We start from the raw sequence: 23229 nt of genomic DNA, 5'->3' as shown, positions 1-23229 counted from the left end.
AAAACCGAGGTCAAAATCTAGACCGAAGCCGAAGCCTTGATCAAAGGTTGTAAATTGTACGTTAATAAGGTACCGATTTTCCATTTTCTAAGTTCACCTGGTCCATAAAACTGTGTAAGACATTGACATCACTTGGCGTCCGTCGTCTTTTGGTGTTGCCAGTGTTGGTTAACACAACATTTTCATTTTATGGTAGAGCTGTTTAAATTTATGACAGAATTAGCAATAACATGAAACACTGGCTCCGGTTACATGAAAATGTAACAATAAAAAAAAAAAAATATAGTACGTTGGAGACTAATTGCTGGAATATAGGGTTTGGTAAGGATCCGATCAATTACGAATTTTAACAATAATATTTGTGTCTACGGTTACATTATGTTATACACCTTATCGCTAATCCTGGCTGACAGGGCCGCTTGAACTTTTTTTTTGCCAATGCAGTATATAAAAAAATTATACAGTCAAGCAAAAACTCCATATACCTGATTATAATCAAATTCCTGAGGGCAGGATGGAATTAAACAATTCTATCATGCTTACAAGGGGAATTTGCCAAAATAGCAATGGCTATATCGATCAGAAAATATTGCACATCTTTATAACTTTTTTATTCTTAATTGCAGGAACAAAACATAACCTTTGCCAGGTTATTGAACCTTAAATGCTACCATTGCAACTGCCAATGAACATGATGAAACACTTATCTTCTATTGTAGATATATCCACCTAAGTGTATTTCAGAGAGGCAGTGTTCAACATGTGTTTTTCATGGATGCCTATAGCTGTGTTGGCTATAGCTGTCATTGCCGGTTATTTCTACTTCAACAAGCCATCAGATATCTACCTCAGTCGACCTCTCAACTCAACATATGACTATATTGTTGGTGAGTTCTTTTATCATACATATAAGAAGATGTGGTATGAGTGCCAATGAGACAACTCCCCATCACAGTCATAATTTATAAAAGTAAACCATTATAGGTCAAAGAAAAGTCATCAACACAGGCCTTAGATCACACCGAACAGCAAACTATAAGGGCCCTTAAAAATTACTAGTGTAAAACCATTCAAGCAGGAAAACCAACGGTATATTCTATATAAAACCAACGGTCTATTCTATATGAAACCAACGGTCTATTCTATATGAAACCAACGGTCTATTCTATATAAAACCAACGGTCTATTCTATATGAAACCAACGGTCTATTCTATATAAAACCAACGGTCTATTCTATATGAAACCAACGGTCTATTCTATATAAAACCAAAGGTCTATTCTATATGAAAAAAATATGAAATGGGGAACACTTATGAACCACATAATTGTATAGCAAAACAAAAGCAAACAAACTAAATGTGTATATAGGTTAATTAACTTATTTCTGTGGTCTACTCCTTAATTATCGAGATGGGTTGACATTGCCTTTTTTCTTATTGTTCATGTACCCCAGTAAAAATAAACCAGTTCTAACCAGTTGGCTAAATATTTGTTAAATCACAGGTTTACATAATTTTTATGTTTTATTTCTTGTAGCTTAATTGTCTGTTTGGAATATTTTTTCTAGGATATTTTCATAAAATATTTTGAAAAACAGATTCTACCACTTGACCTTATTATTTGAGTAAATTTTACCCTCTCCAATAACTTGAACAATCATGAATAAATACACATTATCAACAAGAAATTGTTCCAATAAAATCTGTATTTTTAAAATTGTTTAGATAAGTGTATGAGCTTACTCGTCTTATATAATGTATATTGTTTAGGAGTATGATTTGGAATGGATAGGAGAGGGCAAGATTGTGACCCTTTGCCAGTGATTTGTTGTGTTTTCCTTAATTTCATGATCATTTTGTTTCAGTTGGAGCAGGTTCTGCAGGAGCAGTGGTAGCCAATCGCCTGTCAGAAGACAAAGATAAATCGGTTTTATTAATAGAAGCAGGTGGTTCTGAATTAGGAATTCTAGAGTTTGAAATCCCAGCAGGATTTGTTGCCCTCCAGAGGAGTGATCATGATTGGGAGTATTATACAGAACCTCAAAAATATGCTGCACAGAGCATGATAGAAAAGGTAACTTGACTTGGAGTATTATAACTTAAAGACAAAAATATGCTTCACAGAGCATGAGAGAAAAGGTAACTTGACTTGGAGTATTATAACTTAAAGACAAAAATATGCTTCACAGTACATGATAGAAAAGGTAACTTGACTTGGAGTATGATAACTTAAAGACAAAAGTATGCTTCACAGAACATGAGAGGAAAGATAACTTGTATTGGAGTATGATAACTTAAAGACAGAAATAAGCTTCACAGAGCATGAGAGAAAAGGTAACTTGTATTGGAGTATGATAACTTAAAGACAAAAATATGCTTCACAGAGCATGAGAGAAAAGGTAACTATACTTGGAGTATGATAAATTAAAGACAGAAATAAGCTTCACAGAGCATGAGAGAAAAGGTAACTAGACTTGGAGTATGATAACTTAAAGACAGAAATATGCTTCACAGAGCATGAGAGAAAAGGTAACTTGACTTGGAGTATGATAACTTAAAGACAAAAATAAGCTTCACAGAGCATGAGAGAAAAGGTAACTTGACTTGGAGTATGATAACTTAAAGACAAAAATAAGCTTCACAGAGCATGACAGAAAAGGTAACTAGACTTGGAGTATGATAATTTAAAGACAAAACTATGCTTCACAGAGCATGAGAGAAAAGGTAACTATACTTGGAGTATGATAACTTAAAGACAAAAATATGCTTCACAGAGCATGAGAGAAAAGGTAACTTGACTTGGAGTATGATAACTTAAAGACAAAAGTATGCTTCCCAGAGCATGAGAGAAAAGGTAACTTGACTTGGAGTATGATAACTTAAAGACAAAAATATGCTTCACAGAGCATGAGAGAAAAGGTAACTTGACTTGGAGTATAACTTAATGATAAAAATAAGCTTCACAGAGCATGAGAGAAAAGGTAACTATACTTGGAGTATGATAACTTAAAGACAAAAATGCTTCACAGAGCATGAGAGAAAAGGTAACTATACTTGGAGTATGATAACTTAAAGACAAAAATAAGCTTCACAGAGCATGAGAGAAAAGGTAACTTGACTTGGAGTATGATAACTTAAAGACAAAAATATGCTTCACAGAGCATGATAGAAAAGGTAACTTGACTTGAAGTATGATAACTTAAAGACAAAAATAAGCTTCACAGAGCATGAGAGAAAAGGTAACTTGACTTGGAGTATTATAACTTAAAGACAAAAATATGCTTCACAGAGCATGAGAGAAAAGGTAACTTGACTTGGAGTATGATAACTTAAAGACAAAAATATGCTTCACAGAGCATGAGAGAAAAGGTAACTATACTTGGAGTATGATAACTTAAAGACAAAAATATGCTTCACAGAGCATGATAGAAAAGGTAACTTGACTTGAAGTATGATAACTAAAAGACAAAAATAAGCTTCACAGAGCATGAGAGAAAAGGTAACTTGACTTGGAGTATGATAACTTAAAGACAAAAATATGCTTCACAGAGCATGAGAGAAAAGGTAACTATACTTGGAGTATGATAGCTTAAAGACAAAAATATGCTTCACAGAGCATGACAGAAAAGGTAACTTGACTTGGAGTATGATAACTTAAAGACAAAAATATGCTTCACAGAGCATGAGAGAAAAGGTAACTATACTTGGAGTATGATAACTTAAAGACAAAAATAAGCTTCACAGAGCATGAGAGGAAAGATAACTTGACTTGGAGTATGATAACTTAAAGACAAAAATATGCTTCACAGAGCATGAGAGAAAAGGTAACTTAACTTGGAGTATGATAACTTAAAGACAAAAATATGCTTCACAGAGCATGAGAGAAAAGGTAACTATACTTGGAGTATGATAACTTAAAGACAAAAATATGCTTCACAGAGCATGAGAGAAAAGGTAACTTGACTTGGAGTATGATAACTTAAAGACAAAAATATGCTTCACAGAGCATGAGAGAAAAGGTAACTATACTTGGAGTATGATAACTTAAAGACAAAAATATGCTTCACAGAGCATGAGAGAAAAGGTAACTTGACTTGGAGTATGATAACTTAAAGACAAAAATATGCTTCACAGAGCATGAGAGAAAAGGTAACTTGACTTGGAGTATTATAACTTAAAGACAAAAATATGCTTCACAGAGCATGAAAGAAAAGGTAACTTGACTTGGAGTATGATAACTTAAAGACAAAAATATGCTTCACAGAGCATGAGAGAAAAGGTAACTTGACTTGGAGTATTATAACTTAAAGACAAAAATATGCTTCACAAACTAAGCATAAGCACATCAATAACCAAAAAAAAATACATAATAATATTAAATCCATTTAAAAAAAATTATGTAAAAATCAAAATAAAAAAAATACAGAACTCCAAGGAAAACTCAAATCTGAAATATTACTGCCACTGGAAGAAATATTACAATATTTGCTCAGAATGAAAAAAGGTCATAAAATATTTTTTTGCTAAACAGAACTTTTATTGTTGATTCATCATTATTTGTTGGATCCCAATGTTCGTGGTTTTTGTGGGTTACAGGTGAACCATGAATTCAAATGTTCAATGAATTACTCATTTTCTATAAGCTTTGTATGCAGAGATTGGGAAAACCATGAACTCAAATAACCATGAAAATGCTGGTTTTCCTTAATCCACGAAAATTGATACCCACAAAAATAAAAAAATCCCCAGTATTATAGTATTGTTCTTAATATAATATTTCTGGAGGAAATTCTTCGGGAATCATACTTATAAGCACAAAGAGATGTAGCACAGGGCATGCAAACACTTAGATAAACCAAAAGAAGGCAAGATATGAGCAAAACTGACTTGACAAGTAGCAATGGTAAAAATACAAAAAGTTCTTCACAAAAATGGTTAAATTGATTGACATGAAGATTTATACCAACAGTGTTCTCACTAAAAACAAGTCAATCCTGAACTCATATGAATGTCTTGACTCAAAATATTACCACTCAGGTCAGTCCAAAGATGCATAAAGATTTATTCAGTCCACCTGATATAAGAAAAAGAAGATGTAATATGATCACCTATAAGACAACTCTCTACCAGAGAGACGAAAGTTCGCTTCTTATCTAACCTAAAAACTTTGCTCTAAAACCAAAATCTAAATATCATATATATTGAATTGTAACATAAATTGGATTTTTTTCCTTTGATGTTTTTATGAAATAATTTGCTTAAAAAGTGTGGTGAGGGAAAACCATGGTATATTATATGCAAATTTATGTTGTACCATACTTTGCTAATTAAATATGCAACTCGACTAGAATCCAAAGGAAAAAAGGCGGAGCTTCATCCATGGTATAACATATTCATTTTCATGTTATTCCATGGCTGAAGCTCCACCTTTTTTTTTAAATGTATCCGCCTCTAAAATATCTAGGAAGCTGTAAAACATACTAAAAGGTCAAGATCTTCATTTGTTTTCATTTTATAAGAAAAGGCAATAAATTATGTGTACCACATTTAAAGAAATCCTTTTCAAACTATATAGGATTGTTACGAATTTCCTTAATTTTGGAAACAATTACTAAATGTTTCTTCTTTCAGTTTTGAAAAAAATAAAATGTAAAACTATCATTTCCTTTGCGAAAATGCAATTAAATTTCGATTTAAAAAGGGGGGTATCTATACAAAAAGGAATAAATATCGGCTACAAATATCTGTGAAAAAACATGATAAGGGGACGTACACTATCTACGCCCCTGGATCCGCCACTGTTAAAATATTGTTTTATCATTAAAATTGTGTTTTAATAAATAATCTAATAAAATAACGGAAGAAAAGCATTTTTCAATTAGATGAAAATTCTGTAAAATATGATTAATTTGTATGATACATTGAAAAAAACAAAAAAAAACAATTCTTACCGTCATTAGAATAATTATTTAATCCTTGTGGAATCCGACATTTTTGTTTACCTCAGTCTGATGACATTATGAAATTACCTGCGCCTACAATCATACACGGGGCGCAAAACTAAATCCGACATTTTCTTTACTTTCTGCAAATTCAGGGGTTCTATTACATGAAATATACAGACGATCATACACGAAGCGCAAAAGTGACTGGCTTGCGCGAGCTTCCATTTCATTGGATAAAACTGTAACGTGATCAATTTCCAATATTAGTTGAAGGTCTTGAAGCTGTCAATCATTTTATTTATATTACAAATTTTATATACCATGTGTCTTACTCATTAACATATTTAAACAAACTCATCCTTCGGATTCGTTTGTTTAAATATGTTAACTCGTAATAACCATGGTATATATAGTACTTGGTGAAGGGAATTTAATCTGATACTGGATTTTATTCTAAATCATCAAAATTATTCCCCTAGCACCTTAATAGTAGCAGCATTATGATAAGTTCCAAATAATACTTAGACTAAGGAAATTAGTGAAAGACAATATAATCTTACATGAAATGTGGAATTGGTGGAAGGGCCAATTTATCAGTGGCTGCTAGAAATTAAGATTTTCATACCATTCAAAGTTTAATTCAGTATGAATAAATTAACATAATGATTAATATATAATGTCAAAAGGTCATACTGGCCAAGAGTATGAATAAACTAACATAATTTTTAATATATAATGTTAGAGGTCATACTGGCCAAGAGGGAAAGTACTTGGAGGAACTAGTAACCTTAACAACATGGTCTATGTCAGAGGTAGTCGCCATGACTTCGATCAGTGGGAAACAGAAGGGTGTCCTGGATGGAGTTATAAAGATGTTTTACCATATTTTATAAAAGCAGAGGACTTCCAAATGGAGGAATATGCTGATTCAGGTGAATAAAACAAAATGAATTTGAGGGAATTCTGTTCCACTAATTATGGTTTCTCAATAATTTTGTAGGATTGGTCAAAGGAATAAAATCACAAATTCATAGTTTCATTATGCCTTCTATATAAATTATGCAATTTCAAGGATTTATATAGATATAGGAAGATGTGGTATGAGTGCCAATGAGACAAATCTCCATCCAAATAACAATTTATAAAAGTAAACCATTATAGGTCAAAGTACAGCCTTCCACACAAAGCCTTGGCTCACACCAAATAGCAAGCTATAAAGAGCCCCAAAATGTGTAGTGTAAAACCATTCAAACGGGAAACCAACAGTCAAATCTATTTAAAAGAAACAAGAAACAAGAAAACTTATGAACCACATCAACAAACGACAACATCAGATGGACATTGTTATGTGACAGGTCTACAACTGTATCAATGAGTAGTATGATAATTATAATGATGTGTTCACAGGTTACCATGGTAAGGGAGGCTACCAAACTGTATCAGAAAGTCATGTGACAGAGTTAAGAGACATTTACATGGCAGCATCAGAAGAAGCAGGCTATAAAACTGTGGATTGTAATGGCAAAGATATGATTGGTAATAATTAATATTTTTTTTTTAAATATAAAACTTTAGATTCTTATTTCAGCAAATACAGTTAAACCATTCTAAACTAACCCTGTGAAGATTTTAGATTTGTTAGACACATGACTCTACAGTTGAACCTTGTTTCAAACTCAGTTGTATGGAAAAATGGTCACTGAAAATTAAGATAAGATTTAAACTGATAGTCTTTTGTTTAAAGATTTTGGCAATTTTGAAATGGGGCAGAATTATGGACCTTGAGACATCAGATGTATCTAACCTTTGACCATTTAGTTTATGAAAAGTCATTTTTTTTTTATAATTATTCATTCTAAAATATAATTCTTTTTTTAGGATTTTGTAAGATGCAGGCATCCATTAAGAATGGCCAGAGGTGGAGTACTGCTAAGGCCTATCTCAGACCGGTCATGGAGAGAGAGAATTTACATATTAGTGTTAATTCTATCGTTACTAAGGTAAAATGTGTGGTGTGATTTAGAGGACTAAAACTAGAGTTAAGGGGAGGTACCTAAATTTTTCTTGGGTCAATTAGGTTAGCAGAAGAAATCTAGTACAAGCTGACATAAGCAATGTTGTCTTAATGATCCTCACTTTGATTAATAAACAGTTATTTAGTTGAATCTTTTGACCAAAACACTTACTTATAATACACATAAAAAGATATCATATCTGCCAACTGTCACTATTTGAGGGGGATTTCCCCCATGAAAGCTCCCAAATGGAAATTTCGAAAGAGCAATTTTGTCCATAATTTTAAACAAAACAGTTAATTTTACAATGTTATAGGCTTTAATTTCTCTTAAACTGAATTTTAATGTGCGTATTGTTATGCGTTTACTTTACTACATTGGTTAGAGGTATAGGGGGAGGGTTGAGATCTCACAAACATGTTTAACCCCGCCGCATTTTTGCGCCTGTCCCAAGTCAGGAGCCTCTGGCCTTTGTAAGTCTTGTATTATTTTAATTTTAGTTTTTTGTGTACAATTTGGAAATTAGTATGGCGTTCATTATCACTGGACTAGTATATATTTGTTTAGGGGCCAGCTGAAGGACGCCTCCGGGTGCGGGAATTTCTCGCTACATTGAAGACCTGTTGGTGACCCTCTGCTGTTGTTTTTTATTTGGTCGGGTTGTTGTCTCTTTGACACATTCCCCATTTCCATTCTCAATTTTATTTAAAAAGTATGAAGAAGCGAAAAAAAAACCCAACATAAAAATACATTTGAAGGCCCTCTTTAAGGTTTTGTAGGACTATAAGAGCCATCTTGCAGGCAAAACCCCCCATGGGTATTTTGAAAAGTTGGCAGGTATGAGATATAAAGATAATAAGTTTGAAGACAAAATGACCTTGATATTAGATAATAAGTTTAAAGACAAAATGACATTGATATTACAGATAATAAGTTTAAAGACAAAATGACATTGATATTACAGATAATAAGTTTGAAGACAAAATGACATTGATATTACAGATAATAAGTTTAAAGACAAAATGACATTGATATTACAGATAATAAGTTTGAAGACAAAATGACATTGATATTACAGATAATAAGTTTAAAGACAAAATGACATTGATATTACAGATAATAAGTTTGAAGACAAAATGACATTGATATTACAGATAATAAGTTTAAAGACAAAATGACATTGATATTACAGATAATAAGTTTGAAGACAAAATGACATTGATATTACAGATAATAAGTTTAAAGACAAAATGACATTGATATTACAGATAATAAGTTTGAAGACAAAATGACATTGATATTACAGATAATAAGTTTGAAGACAAAATGACATTGATATTACAGATAATAAGTTTGAAGACAAAATGACATTGATATTACAGATAATAAGTTTGAAGACAAAATGACATTGATATTACAGATAATAAGTTTAAAGACAAAATGACATTGATATTACAGATAATAAGTTTAAAGACAAAATGACATTGATATTACAGATAATAAGTTTAAAGACAAAATGACATTGATATTACAGACATTGATATTACAGATAATAAGTTTAAAGACAAAATGACATTGATATTACAGATAATAAGTTTAAAGACAAAATGACATTGATATTACAGATAATAAGTTTGAAGACAAAATGACATTGATATTACAGATAATAAGTTTGAAGACAAAATGACATTGATATTACAGATAATAAGTTTGAAGACAAAATGACATTGATATTACAGATAATAAGTTTGAAGACAAAATGACATTGATATTACAGATAATAAGTTTGAAGACAAAATGACATTGATATTACAGATAATAAGTTTGAAGACAAAATGACATTGATATTACAGATAATAAGTTTGAAGACAAAATGACATTGATATTACAGATAATAAGTTTGAAGACAAAATGACATTGATATTACAGATATTAAGTTTAAAGACAAAATGACAATGATATTACAGATAATAAGTTTGAAGACAAAATGACATTGATATTACAGATAATAATAGAGAATAAAAAGGCTGTTGGTATTGAAATGATAAAAGATGGCAGGAAGAAAAGAATTATGGTGAAAAGTGAAGTTATTGTCTCTGCAGGAAGTGTCAATTCTCCTCAGTTACTGATGCTTTCTGGGATAGGTCCTAAACAACACTTACAACAGTTTAAGGTGAGATGTAATTAAATTTTGAAAAATGTTTTAAATTGTGTGTGCATTTAATGAGCATGTGGTAAACGTGTCATATGTCTTTTAAGGCAGGAATCAAATATATATTTTTATGCTGTTTTTATCTGATGTATAACATATTATGTATAATGTTAGATTGTGATACTGTAATAAACTAATTACTTACTACTTACTTACTGTAATCCAGTTGGCTTCCAATTATAATAATGTTTTTTTTAATTTTAATACATTTTTAGCTCACCTGACCTGAAAGGTCAAGTGAGCTTTTCTCATCACTTGGCTCTTTTACAAAAATCTTCTCCTCTGAAACTATTGGGCCAAATTTAACCAAACTTAGCAACAATCATCTTTGGGGTATCTAGTTTAAAAAATGTGTCCGGTGACCCGGCCATACAACCAAGATGGCCGCCACGGCTAAAAATAGAACATAAGGGTAAAATGCATTTTTTGGCTTATAATTCAAAAACCAAAGCATTTAGAGCAAATCTGACAGGGTTTAATTGTTTATCAGGTCAAGATCTATCTGCCCTGAAATTTTCAGATGGATCGGACAACTGGTTGTTGGGTTGCTGCCCCTGAATTGGTAATTTTAAGGAAATTTTGCAGTTTTTGGTTAGTATCTTGAATATTATTATAGATAGAGATAATCTGTAAACAGCAATAATGTTCAGCAAAGTAAGCTCTACAAATAAGTCAACATGACCAAAATTGTCATAGAACTCCTTAAGGAGTTATTGTTCTTTATAGTCAATATTGAACAACTTTTCGTCATTTTTGTAACTTGTACAAAAATCTTCTTTTCTAAAACTATGGGCCAAATTTAACCAAACTTGGCCACAATCATTACTAGGGTATCTATTTAAAAAAAAGTGTCTAATGACCCTGCCTGCCAACCAAGATGGCCGACATCAGTAAATACAGTAACAGGTGAGCGACACAGGCTCTTGAGAGCCTCTAGTAATATATAATTATAAATGGGAGGGTTTGCAGGTATGTGACTATCATGTTAAATATATAGTTTTTATACGCCCCTCAAAATTTTGACGGGACATATTATGTTATACAAATGTCCGGTGTCTGTCCGTCCGTCTGTCTGTCTGTCCGTCTGTCTGTCCGTCTGTCTGTCTGTCCGGCGTAAATATGTCGCACCATAACTTGAGAACGACTTATCCAAATTTCATGAAACTTAATATAGGTGTTTCTTATGATGGTCAAATGATCTGTATACCTTTTGGTGAAAATAAGATTTAAACTTTTTGAGTTACGGCACTTTTTAACTAAAACAGGTTTTTTTCACATGTCGCACTGTATCTCAAAAACGATTCTTGATTATGGCTTAAAACTTTAAACACTCCTAGTTATATTAATCTCAATATCTGTATACTATTTGGTGATGATTCAAAATTTCATTTTTGAGTAATTGAGTATTTTGTAAAAAAGGGGGAGGGGATTTTTACATGTCGCGCCATATCTCAAAAACAATTTATGATTATTGCATAAAACTTTACACATATCTTTGTTATATTTATCTAAAGATCTGTATACTTTTTGGTGATGATTCAAAATTTCATTTTTGAGTTATTAGTATTTTATAAAAAAGGGGAGGTTTTTTTTACATGTTGTGCCGTATCTCAAAAACGATTTATGATTATTGCTTAAAACTTTACACACTTCTTTGTTATAATAATCTAAAGATCTGTATACTTTTTGGTGATGATTCAAAATTTATTTTTTGAGTTATTGAGTATTTTGTAAAACAGGGGAGGTTTTTTTTACATGTTGCTCCGTATCTCAAAAATAATTTATGATTATTGCTTAAAACTTAACACACTTCTTTGTCATATTAATCTAAAGATCTGTATACTTTTTGGTTTTTATTCAAAATTTTATTTTGGTAATATTTAGTTTTTTGTAAATAAAAACAGGGTGGGGGGTTTCACATGTCCCGCCATGTCTCAAAAACAATATATGGTTATTGCTTTAAACTTTCTCAGAAACTATTTATGATTATTGCATAAAACCTCCACACAAGACGTCGGGCGTATCATGCGCTCATGGCGCAGCTGTTTATTGATATTCTGATGATTCCAAATGTTCCACTTGAAACAATTTATTTTTAACAAACTATATGCCTGAGACCATTCACTAAATGTATGATTTTGTTAAATATCAAGTATGCTTCTTTATTTAATTTAATAATTTGTGGTTTTGCTTGTTTCTGGATGAAAATGAAAGTCCCCCTTGACAAATCTCTTTCAATTGAAACACAATGTTTTTGATCATAATATACAGGTTCAGTTTGAATTTTAGTGTGGACATAAACTGTATTATGGTATTGCCAGTAGTATCTGTGATCACATGGTCATCTATATTGTTGGTGTACCTATATATGCGAATGTATCTTATGGTATAGACATTATATCTTACAGATCCCAGTGCATGCTGACCTTCCTGTAGGTTCTAACTTACAAGATCACATGTTCGTTGGTGTACCTATATATGCGAATGTATCTTATGGTATAGACATTGACAAAGCTACCAGCATCAAAACACTCCTTCAATATTTTCTTTTTGGAAAAGGTCTGTATAAATAGAGAAAAGCGTGTAACTATAATTTTATCTTAAGCATCATTGAATTTGTCAGTGCAATCCCCCATTTGTAGACTATCAGACAATCATAACTAAATGTTATTGCCTGTTCGATTTATAATAATGTAAGCCTAAACTGTAGATTCATTAATTATTATTAGTTGGATACCAATTTTCCTGTCTTTCATAAGTACAGGTTAACAATGAAATAAAATGTTCAAGGAATACAACATTTTCTATTGGCTTGTATACAGACTTCGGCAAAATCACGATATTAAATATCCACGAACATGTAAGTTTTCCATAATCCACGAAAAAATTGATACCCACTAAAAAATAAATGAATCTTAATTATAGTGCCTAACAAGATTTTGTGAGGTAGACGAAATTGACTTTAAAACGATCGTATTGACTTTTGATGTGCAGAAATAGGCAGATCGGACATATTTTGACTTTAGTTACTTACTTCTTAAGTTTGGGATTAATTGTAATCAACATATTCCAATGAGACTGAAAAATGTTTTTTTTTTATTATGATAAATAATAATTTTACCTGCCGTAGTCGTGCGTAAAATATATTTCGGTATTTCTCTTACTAAAATGACTTGTTTAATGGAACAAAACGTATTATTTGTAAACTTTCTCTTTACTCTTCACAATAGGCTTTTAAAAAATAACCTTTCAACTGTATATTCCGAAAATTTTGTGAAAATAGAATAAGTGGCAATTCTTACCTTTCATACCTTAACTTTCATTGATAAAACATAATATTGACTCATCCAGTGTCCAGTTTGAAGGTCATTTTAGTTACCGTACACATTCATGCACGTTCTTATTAATCAATAGTCATGTATGCAAAGCATAAACAAGTTTGAAGGGAAACTAATAACAACTTAATCCAATCAAATTGCCTACGATTCGATAACAATGACCAGTCCACATCATAAAAATGTATAGGGGTAAACTGGGTAGGGAGAAAATGTCAGATATATTAAGTTCATTATTTTGCAATAACGAGTAAAAATTTGTTAACCAATAGATTTGTTATAATTTCATAAACATGTCGTTATGTATTGGTATAGTTTTTGGATCTTTCATTAGCGTATTTAAGGCTGTAGAAAGTTTGGCCTTCAAAAGTCAACATAATCATTGACTTTATAAAGACAATTCGCCTTTTTAAAACATTGAATGTTTCACAAATAATACGCGACAACAAAGCAAAATCATTTCTTAAAACACTGCAAAAAAAAAAATTCTGATTGATGCAGTGGTATTGTCATAAATTGCACTGGAGTGAACAGTGGTACATCAAACGTCGAATTCCCTCACACAATGTTATCACACACTATACATGGCTTTTAAAGAAGTACAAGAAGAAAGGCAAGTTTTTTCTATTATCTAAAAAACGCTTTAGATAGAAAAATTATGACTTGTATAGTATACTGTAATGCCTATTAGCTTGAAAGGCATAACAGATAAAACTTTAAAAGCAAAAATCATCAGCATGTCAAGATCTACAAATAAACCAACATGAGTGAATGTGTCAGTTAACTCTAAATTTAAAGAGTTGTGACTATTTTATGATAATTTTTACCTAAAAGTGGCCATTTTTGAAGATGGAGGTACTCAACACAGGTTTTTTAGACCCTCTAGTTTAACTTAAGACCATGCAGCTTTGTTGCTTAAAATCCCTGAATTAAACATAGAAAGCAATGGAACAATGAATTAGTGATTTTATTCCTTTTAAGGAAGATTAATTCGATTATTTTGAAAGGTAAAAATGCTGTCATAGACTTTAAGAGGAAACTTTCATAATATTTTATTTAAAGTTTTGAACATTTTTTTTTCTCTCCAAAATAGGTTATTTGACTTCCTCAGCGTTAGAAGCCACTTTGTATACACATTCATCCAAGGGAGATAAATCTTTCTATCCAGACATACAGCTGCATTTTCTCAGTATAAACTTTGATCCAGTTATGGCAAAAAAATATAATCCAAACAACATGGATGAGGAGGTAAGTTCAAAGGATTGTTTATTTCAAAAGGGAGATAATCTAAAATATTATCAATGTTAAAGTCCACAGATGCAAGTTTATTTCAAAAGGGAGATAATCTAAAACATTATCAATGTTAAAGTCGTCAGATGCAAGTTTATTTCAAAAAGGAGATAATCTAAAACATTATTAATGTTAAAGTCGACAGATGCAAGTTTATTTCAAAAAGGAGATAATCTAAAACATTATTAATGTTAAAGTCCACAGATGCAAGTTTATTTCACAAGGGAGATAATCTAAAACATTATCAATGTTAAAGTCCACAGATGCAAGTTTATTTCACAAGGGAGATAATCTAAAACATAATCAATGTTAAAGTCCACAGATGCAAGTTTATTTCACAAGGGAGATAATCTAAAACATAATCAATGTTAAAGTCGTCAGATGCAATTTTATTTTACAAGGGAGATAATCTAAAACATTATCAATGTTAAATTTTGATCTGAGCGTCACTGATGAGTCTCATGAAGACGAAATGCGCGTCTGCGGTATTAAATTATAATCCAGGTCCTTTGATAACTAATTAAAGTTGTAGATGCAAGTTTATTTCACAAGGGAGATAATCTAAAACATTATCAATGTATAAAAAGTCAACAGATGCAAGTATATTTCACAAGGGAGATAATCTAAAACATTATCAATGTTAAAGTCCACAGATGCAAGTTTATTTCACAAGGGAGATAATCTAAAAAATTATCAATGTTAAAGTCGTCAGATGCAAGTTTATTTCACAAGGAAAATAATCTAAAACATTATCAATGTTAAATTCGACAGATGAAGGTTAATTTCACAAGGGAGATAATCTGATACATTATCAATGCATGACGGTGCAAGTCATGCATTAAGTCAAAAAACCTGTCTTTCAGTGCAAGTGGTTGTTAATACATGCTGAATATCATATTTTTTTTCATGCATTGTTTAGAACATAAATCAGGCCATAACTTTTCTTGTTTGAATTGATTCACAATAAATTCCTTAACTGATCCCAAATACTTTTAACCCTGATTAAAAAACCAAAACATATCAACATTCATTTAAATTAAAACAAAAGAATAACCATAGTTTTGATTCATCTATCAAAGGATATTTATAGCAAACATTATCTGCTTATCAGTAAGGCACAGAAATTCAGTGTTATCCAGAAATCTCTCCCCTAAATGACCAGTCGGTGCAGGGGAGGTAATGAGCAGCACATCTATTTTACTTTATGTTCGAGTGAGATACATATGACATTGAAAATGAATTGTCTTTCAAAGTGACAAAAAATGTGGCAATAATTTTCTAAGGTTATAAACAGAATATTAAAGTAAGTAAGTTTATACCAATTTTTTGCACCCTCATACTCTTTGAATAACTTTAATATATCTGGCTTATATCAATTTTGTTGAATTCCTATCTAGATAAAATCTTTTTTTAAATTTCTGAATTAAAAAAAAACCATGTACAGTCTCCTTCAAATCGATCAAAAACCATGTACAGTCTCCTTCAAATCTATCTAAAAACCATGTACAGTCTCCTTCAAATCTATCTAAAACCATGTACAGTCTCCTTCAAATCTATCTAAAAACCATGTAATGCTGATACATATTATTCACCCATAGCATTGTAAATTGTTTATTTTTGACTTTTCATAATTTTAATGTATGTTTTGGTATGTTATAAATAGAATATAAGAATTTAATCAAATACATGAAAATGAATTCAACAGCTAATGCCCCTTTATATTCATGATAAAACAATCTTATTATATGCATATTCATGACAAAACAATCTTATTATATGCATATATTATTATTTCAGTCAATTGAAAACATGATTAATGCTAATATTGATGCATCAATGGTGATACTGCCCACATTGATTCATCCAAAAAGTCGTGGAGAAATTCGTCTCAAAAGTACCGACCCATTTGATCACCCTGAAATAGACCCTCATTACCTAGAACAGAAGGACGATGTGAATGTTTTGATAGAAGGTTTGTGTCGTTAAGTTTGGTTACTTAGGGTTAAGCAGGTCATTTTCTACTTGATTATTATTTAGGAATGAATTCTTTTGAAATATCTTGAAATGTATTGGGTAATTAAATTTCTCTAATTCCTACACTATTTATCCTTTTTCTGACTTGCTGAATATTTTTGTATTTAATCAACTTGTAATTTGTTTATCTAAGTTCTTCTTTGGTCAAAATTCAATTATGACATCAAATTTTCTTGCTTTCCACAGAATTTTCAATTGAGACATCATGAAAAAATGCACCATGCCTGATGACATCATATAAAATTTAATATGTTTTTGTCCACTTTTCCCTTCATAACTTTTTGATTTGAATGTCACTTAAAATGAGTCTTTTGTAGACAAAATATGGGTCTGGCATACAAAATGTCAATCCTTGTATCTACAATGAGTTTACTTTCACATGTTACAGACACAACTTGAAAAATAACAGGATTTAGAAGTTTTGTTAAAAATATCTCTTATTGAATTCCTTATAAAATTGAGATTTGATATTTAAAATAATATTTAGATCTATGGGATGCTGCTTTACTTTTTCTGAGGTTTTTTTTATTTTTACAGGTATCAGGGTTGCACAAAAATTAGTCATAACAAAGGCACTTCAGAAATTTGGAGCAAAAGAAGCAAATCTTATTGCCCTAAATTCTAAATGTTCACAAATAGAATATGATTCTGATGCATTCTGGGAATGTGGTATACGTAATGGAGGTCAAACTGTTTATCACCCCACAAGTACATGTCGTATGGGTGCTACCAATGATCCTACTGCAGTTGTTGACTCTCAGCTGAGGTATTTATTGCTGTAGATTCATTATCATTTGTGGGATAAATTTTTTTTTTAATTGTTAGTAAAGCTATACACAAATTCAAATGTTCAACAAAATTCAATTTTTCCCTAGGCTTGTATGCAGATTTTGGAAAATTCACCAAATCATATTCACGATTAAGGTGGTACCCAACACTTTCACTAAATTAATTTGGCTCGTTTAATTTTCATAAAATTTTGACAAAGTAGTTACTTTGACCCTTTGACAAAAAACATAAAAAAATTAAAAAATTTGAACCAACCGTTTTATCAAAAAAATTAAACTGTTATATAGCAGTTTGACCAACACTTATTTTGAACATTGAGAAGCTTAATATTCCCTTAAAACACAACACATAATTAAAACGTTGAGCTAATTTTACAGAGTTATCTCCCTGTAGTGTTAGGTAACACCTTAAATAATTGTTCTCCTGATCCACAAACATTTTGACATAAATCACATGGGTATATATGGAAGGGTAAAATGAAACATATATTTCCTACTTAAATTGTTGAGTCTGTTTTCATTATGACCTATATCTTTGAGTTTTGTCCAGCCTTTAATATTTATGTCACGAAACAAAACATATCAGACCTAGATTTTTATATTGGTATCACGCTCTTGTCATCCAACGTAGTTGCCGTCCTCAGCTTAGTCCGAAGACACTTAGTTTCCAAACAATAACTTTAGTTTAAGTGAATGGATCTCTATGAAATTTAAACACAAGGTTTATTCCACAAAAGGAAGGTTGGGATTTCTTATGGGGTTATGATCTCAATAGTTAAGGAGCAATTGGGCCAACATGGGTCAAAATAAGTATTTTCTAGTTTCCAGACAATAACTTGTGTGTATGTGTATGGATCTTTCTGAAATTGTACCTTAAGGTTCCATACCAAAAAAGGAAGGTTGAGATTGATTATGGGGGCTGTATCAAGCTGCGCCTTGTGGAGCATTTTATTTGCAATTGACATAGTCAATGTTTAGGTTAGGTCTGTCGTTAAAATTTTTAAGACATCAATAACTTTGTCAAACTGTGTCATTGACATATAACCAACATTTCCTGATATAATAATAGGCTAATTTTTTTTCTTTTTGTACAACTGAATTTGATATTCTGAACATTTGCAGGGTGAAAGGAATAGCGGGCCTGAGAGTGGTAGATGCATCTGTCATGAGGAATATTCCATCAGGCAATACCAATGCTCCATCCATTATGATTGGGGAGAAGGCATCAGATATGATCAGAGGGAAGGATACAGTGGCAGATATTAGAGCAAAGACAAAAAATTTATGATAGATATTTTGTTTTAATTACTTTTGATATTAAAACAGCTGTAAAGATCAAAGGTCTCGGTCAAAAAGGTTTTGGCAGTACTTAAAAGTATAAAATTTGTACTGGAATTAACAAATCCAGTATTTTGATTGGTTGATTTCTGAGCCTGAGTATCATACTCGAAGGTTTTATGATCACAAGGTCATGACTAAAAATTGATAGAATACATGAGAAAACCACACAAATCACATTAGATTATACATTATACCATAGAGTTGTGTTTGCACTGATTTAATAGTCCAGAGGGATATCAGGTTAATGATCTGTTGTTCCTTTCCCATAGTCACTTCCTCACATAATACAACAATGATCAGTTCAGACCGTTTACTACAAGACTTTTGAGGAACTACAATTTTGATTATAAAATTAGATTTTTTTTTATTCATCAAAGTAGAAAAAAAGTGAAATGTGATGTTATTTACAAGACAAAAAAATACGCATATGTGCATGAGTCCCCCATTTTTAACCACAATTATATTATATTTCATTGTACATTGTAAACAACAATTTTACACAGATGAAATTAGAAGAAAAAAAAACCAATTATTTACTGCCACTAGATGGTCAGAAGGAACTCTATCATAATTGTAGATTTATTCATAATTTATAATCAGGTAATTTTTTATAATTTGTATTTACTTTATTAATTGAATTTTATAATTTTACATGTTTGTTTATGATGCTTGTCCTGATGGAATCAGATTTGATTGTGCATCAATGATGCTTTAATTTTTTTACTGTTGTATTTTGGTTGTATAAAGCACATTGTTGCCATATAATGTTTGTTTTTTCAGAGAATATTTAAATGTTGTCTGTTAATTTTTTACGATGTTTTATATAACCAGGATGATTTGTTCATTCTTTGGGAGAAGAATTTTTAATATTTAGAGGAACTATGTGAAGTAGAATTTGGATTTTTTTCTTCATTTTTCCATTTTTTACTGATAAATGGGCTTAATTTTGTTATTTTTGTATAAACCTTTAAGATATAGTTTAAGGTTAAAGTTTCAATTCTGTTTTCTAACTTAAGTTTGCCTCAACCAAACATAATGAAACTTAAACACACTACCATACTCGGCCGTGTATAGTCTGCACCCCCCATTCAATCCCCTTAAAATTGAGAAAAAAAAAGTTTTTTTTATGAAAGTCTATTTCACTGTAAAAATCCTTTGAAAGGAACCTATTCTCCATGTATTTTATATAAAAAAATGATTTATTTATTTCATGAAAAATAATGAAATGGTAGAGCTTTTCATCAGGATATTAATATTTAATAATTTTATAAAAGTAGTTATTAATCAAAAGATCCCTTTTTAAATCAACATTTGTTTAAGTATGTACAAGCTGATATATAATATAGACAGAAATAATTTGAATATTATGGAACAAAAGAAAAAAGAGATCAAACATGTATCTAAATTAATTAGCAGTAATCAAAATTTTAAAACTATTTAATCTTATATAATCTTTTCATTGATCATATTGGGTTTTTTGCCTGGTATTATAGTATAAAACACCTGTCAAAACTTAACATCATTATTAATTGCTTCACACCCATACTTAATCCTTAATTACCCCTCTTGATTACCTATGTAGGATGTCACACCTTTACTTTGAATAATCAATTTTGAAGAGAAAAGTTAAAAAAGAATAAAAGAATTAAAATTAAATGAAATAAATATAATAAACGTCTCCATAAAATATATAAATTTCGAAAACCGTCTATAGTTGTGTATAGTCTGCACCCCTTGTACAAACTACATATTTAAGGGGAAAATGCGGACAATACATGCCCAAGTACGGTACTTATTGCCACAATACTCAGATCACGTACAAATTTGGGTAGTGTCACTTTTACGTTCTTCACTGATTTCTCTTTAGAACTTCATATGATATTCAAGCAGGGGCGTCGTCTGTGTCCCATGTATACATTCCCCATTTATTTATATGTTATATTTGTATCATATTTTATTTGTCTACCTTCACTCAGGATTATTAGAATAATCTTTTTTCTTTTATTTTCTCAGGATAATTTATTTTATTCAGTGGAAAAATTTATTCCATGCACAAGAATTTGTAAAAGTTTCAATTTATGGTTAATTAACCTAGTCATGAGGTGTGAAAACTTCTTATTGGTATATTTAATATTGTTTTCTTTTTCTTATTTTTGTTCTCTGCCAGAACTTAGCTATTGCTTTGAATGTGCTTCATTGTCTGCCTTTAATGAATATGAAATCCCTTTTATATATATGGAGAGAGAGAGAGTGTATTTAAAGATGATTTTTTCTCTCTCACTATTGTAGATAATACATTGTTTCTGCTTGAATATATTTCTGATTAGAGCATGCAACCAAATCATTTAGTGTTGTGATTATGATTAAGTAAACAAAAATGACTATAATCTATAAAGAGAGACATAGACATAGCTAACCTAATGTCATATCCTTAATTGTAGGCTTAGTATAGAATACAAGTACATTTTATGTTCAATGCCATTGTTAACAATCAGTCGTCTCTGATCATATCAAAATTACTGTCTGTTACACAGGCTACTGAAAAACATCTGTTTAAATAAATAATAAAGTTTTCCCTGGTGCATTATGTACATAATATTAATTTCAATCACACTATCAAACCTCAACCAAATTCACCATTGTACCTCAGAGTATTTAAAAGAGAATCATACTCATAAGCCTGATTTTACCTCATTACTTGTTTCACATTCTGTTAACAATATCATGTGGAAACATGTGACAAAGAGAACAGTACCTAACAAGTTAATATCAATACATAGTACCACTCCACAGAGCTTTAGGTGGAGTGTTATTTTGTGTGTACACGTCCTATGACAGAAGTGATCAATGATTTGTAACAGATTTCTATGTGTAAAGATACTATAGGTGTACTTGTAACTGTTTTTTGTTTAAAATGAAAAAGAGCTTTTATGTAGTTATCTAGCTTTGTTACATATTTATTGTTATAACCATTTCCAAATTTGTTTATAAGTAAAGCTATCTTATTTGTTACATATTTATTGTTATAACCATTTCCAAATTTGTTTATAAGTAAAGCTATCTTATTTGTTACATATTTATTGTTATAACCATTTCCAAATTTGTTTATAAGTAAAGCTATCTTTATATGAAAATAAAGTTTTAAAAAGTATTTTCTGTCTGCTTTCTATGTAGATTTTGCTAATCACTGATTCAGTCATAAAAAGGGATGGTTGGTGTCTTAAATATAGGCCAAGAGACTTTAGAACTTTATGTTATGTAATTTCACACATACTTTTGTAATATATTACAAAGTTAATAAACTTCAAGATAGTTTCCCCATATTAAGGTTTAAAGTGAGCGCTACAAGCTTATTTATCTCCCCAGTGAGTGCTACAAGCTTATTTATCTCCCCATATTAAGATGTAAAGTGAGTGCTACAAGCTTATTTATCTCCCCATATTAAGGTGTAAAGTGAGTGCTACAAGCTTATTTATCTCCCCATATTAAGGTTTAAAGTGAGTGCTACAAGCTTATTTATCTCCCCAGTGAGTGCTACAAGCTTATTCATCTCCCCAGTGAGTGCTACAAGCTTATTTATCTCCCCATATTAAGGTGTAAAATGAGTGCTACAAGCATTTATCTCCCCATATTAAGGTTTAAAGTGAGTGCTACAAGCTTATTTATCTCCCCAGTGAGTGCTACAAGCTTATTTATCTCCCCAGTGAGTGCTACAAGCTTATTTATCTCCCCATATTAAGGTGTAAAATGAGTGCTACAAGCATTTATCTCCCCATATTAAGGTTTAAAGTGAGTGCTACAAGCTTATTTATCTCCCCATATTAAGGTTTAAAGTGAGTGCTACAAGCTTATTTATCTCCCCATATTAAGGTTTAAAGTGAGTGCTACAAGCTTATTTATCTTCCCATATTAAGGTTTAAAGTGAGTGCTACAAGCTTATTTATCTCCCCATATTAAGGTTTAAAGTGAGTGCTACAAGCTTATGTATCTCTTAGGAATACATTTGGTACTGTAAATTCAAAAATTATTGCGTGCATTTATAATTGCAATTGTGTCATTTATTTAAGACTAAAATGTGATTTTTATTTTTGCAATATTGAGAAAAATCCTGTTTAAGGTGGTACCTAACACTTCAGGGAGATAACTGTAAAATCAGATAAACGTTTTAATTACGTTGTGTTCTTAAGGGCATATTAAGCTTTCCAATGATCAAAATTAGTGTTTGTCAAACTGCTATATAACCAGGGTAATTTTTCTGATAAAATGGTT

At 30.9% G+C, this 23229-nt stretch overlaps 1 protein-coding gene across 3 annotated transcripts; it reads left to right on the top strand.

The window, feature by feature from the left end:
- The first annotated feature begins 1 nt into the window (after position 1).
- LOC139518740 (glucose dehydrogenase [FAD, quinone]-like) lies at positions 2-21922 on the top strand. Of its 3 annotated transcripts, none has more exons than XM_071310279.1 (12): positions 2-56; positions 720-887; positions 1866-2074; positions 6688-6877; positions 7353-7481; positions 7824-7945; positions 9966-10133; positions 12581-12731; positions 14601-14755; positions 16595-16769; positions 17369-17597; positions 18742-21922. In XM_071310279.1, the coding sequence occupies exons 2-12, from the start codon at positions 761-763 to the stop codon at positions 18905-18907; spliced, it is 1821 nt and encodes a 606-aa protein (XP_071166380.1). In that variant the 5' UTR covers positions 2-56; positions 720-760; the 3' UTR covers positions 18908-21922. The 3 variants fall into 3 exon arrangements, with proteins under 3 accessions (XP_071166380.1, XP_071166379.1, XP_071166381.1); XM_071310278.1 differs by having other exon boundaries at positions 5-69; XM_071310280.1 differs by lacking the exons at positions 2-56; positions 720-887; positions 1866-2074 and adding an exon at positions 3400-3434.
- Positions 21923-23229: the final 1307 nt, after the last annotated feature.

Source organism: Mytilus edulis, chromosome 4, assembly GCF_963676685.1.
Source record: "Mytilus edulis chromosome 4, xbMytEdul2.2, whole genome shotgun sequence".
Classification (NCBI taxonomy): domain Eukaryota; kingdom Metazoa; phylum Mollusca; class Bivalvia; order Mytilida; family Mytilidae; genus Mytilus; species Mytilus edulis.
Note: the sequence above shows the minus strand (reverse complement) of the source record. Positions and strands in the feature narration are given on the sequence as shown.

Excerpts from the sequence above, each read along its gene's own strand:
- LOC139518740 (XM_071310279.1), top strand. The coding sequence starts at position 761 with ATGTGTTTTTCATGGATGCCTATAGCTGTGTTGGCTATAGCTGTCATT. Across the intron at positions 7,946-9,965 it reads TTAATTCTATCGTTACTAAG|ATAATAATAGAGAATAAAAA; the intron begins GTAAAATGTGTG and ends TTGATATTACAG. Across the intron at positions 10,134-12,580 it reads AACACTTACAACAGTTTAAG|ATCCCAGTGCATGCTGACCT; the intron begins GTGAGATGTAAT and ends TATATCTTACAG.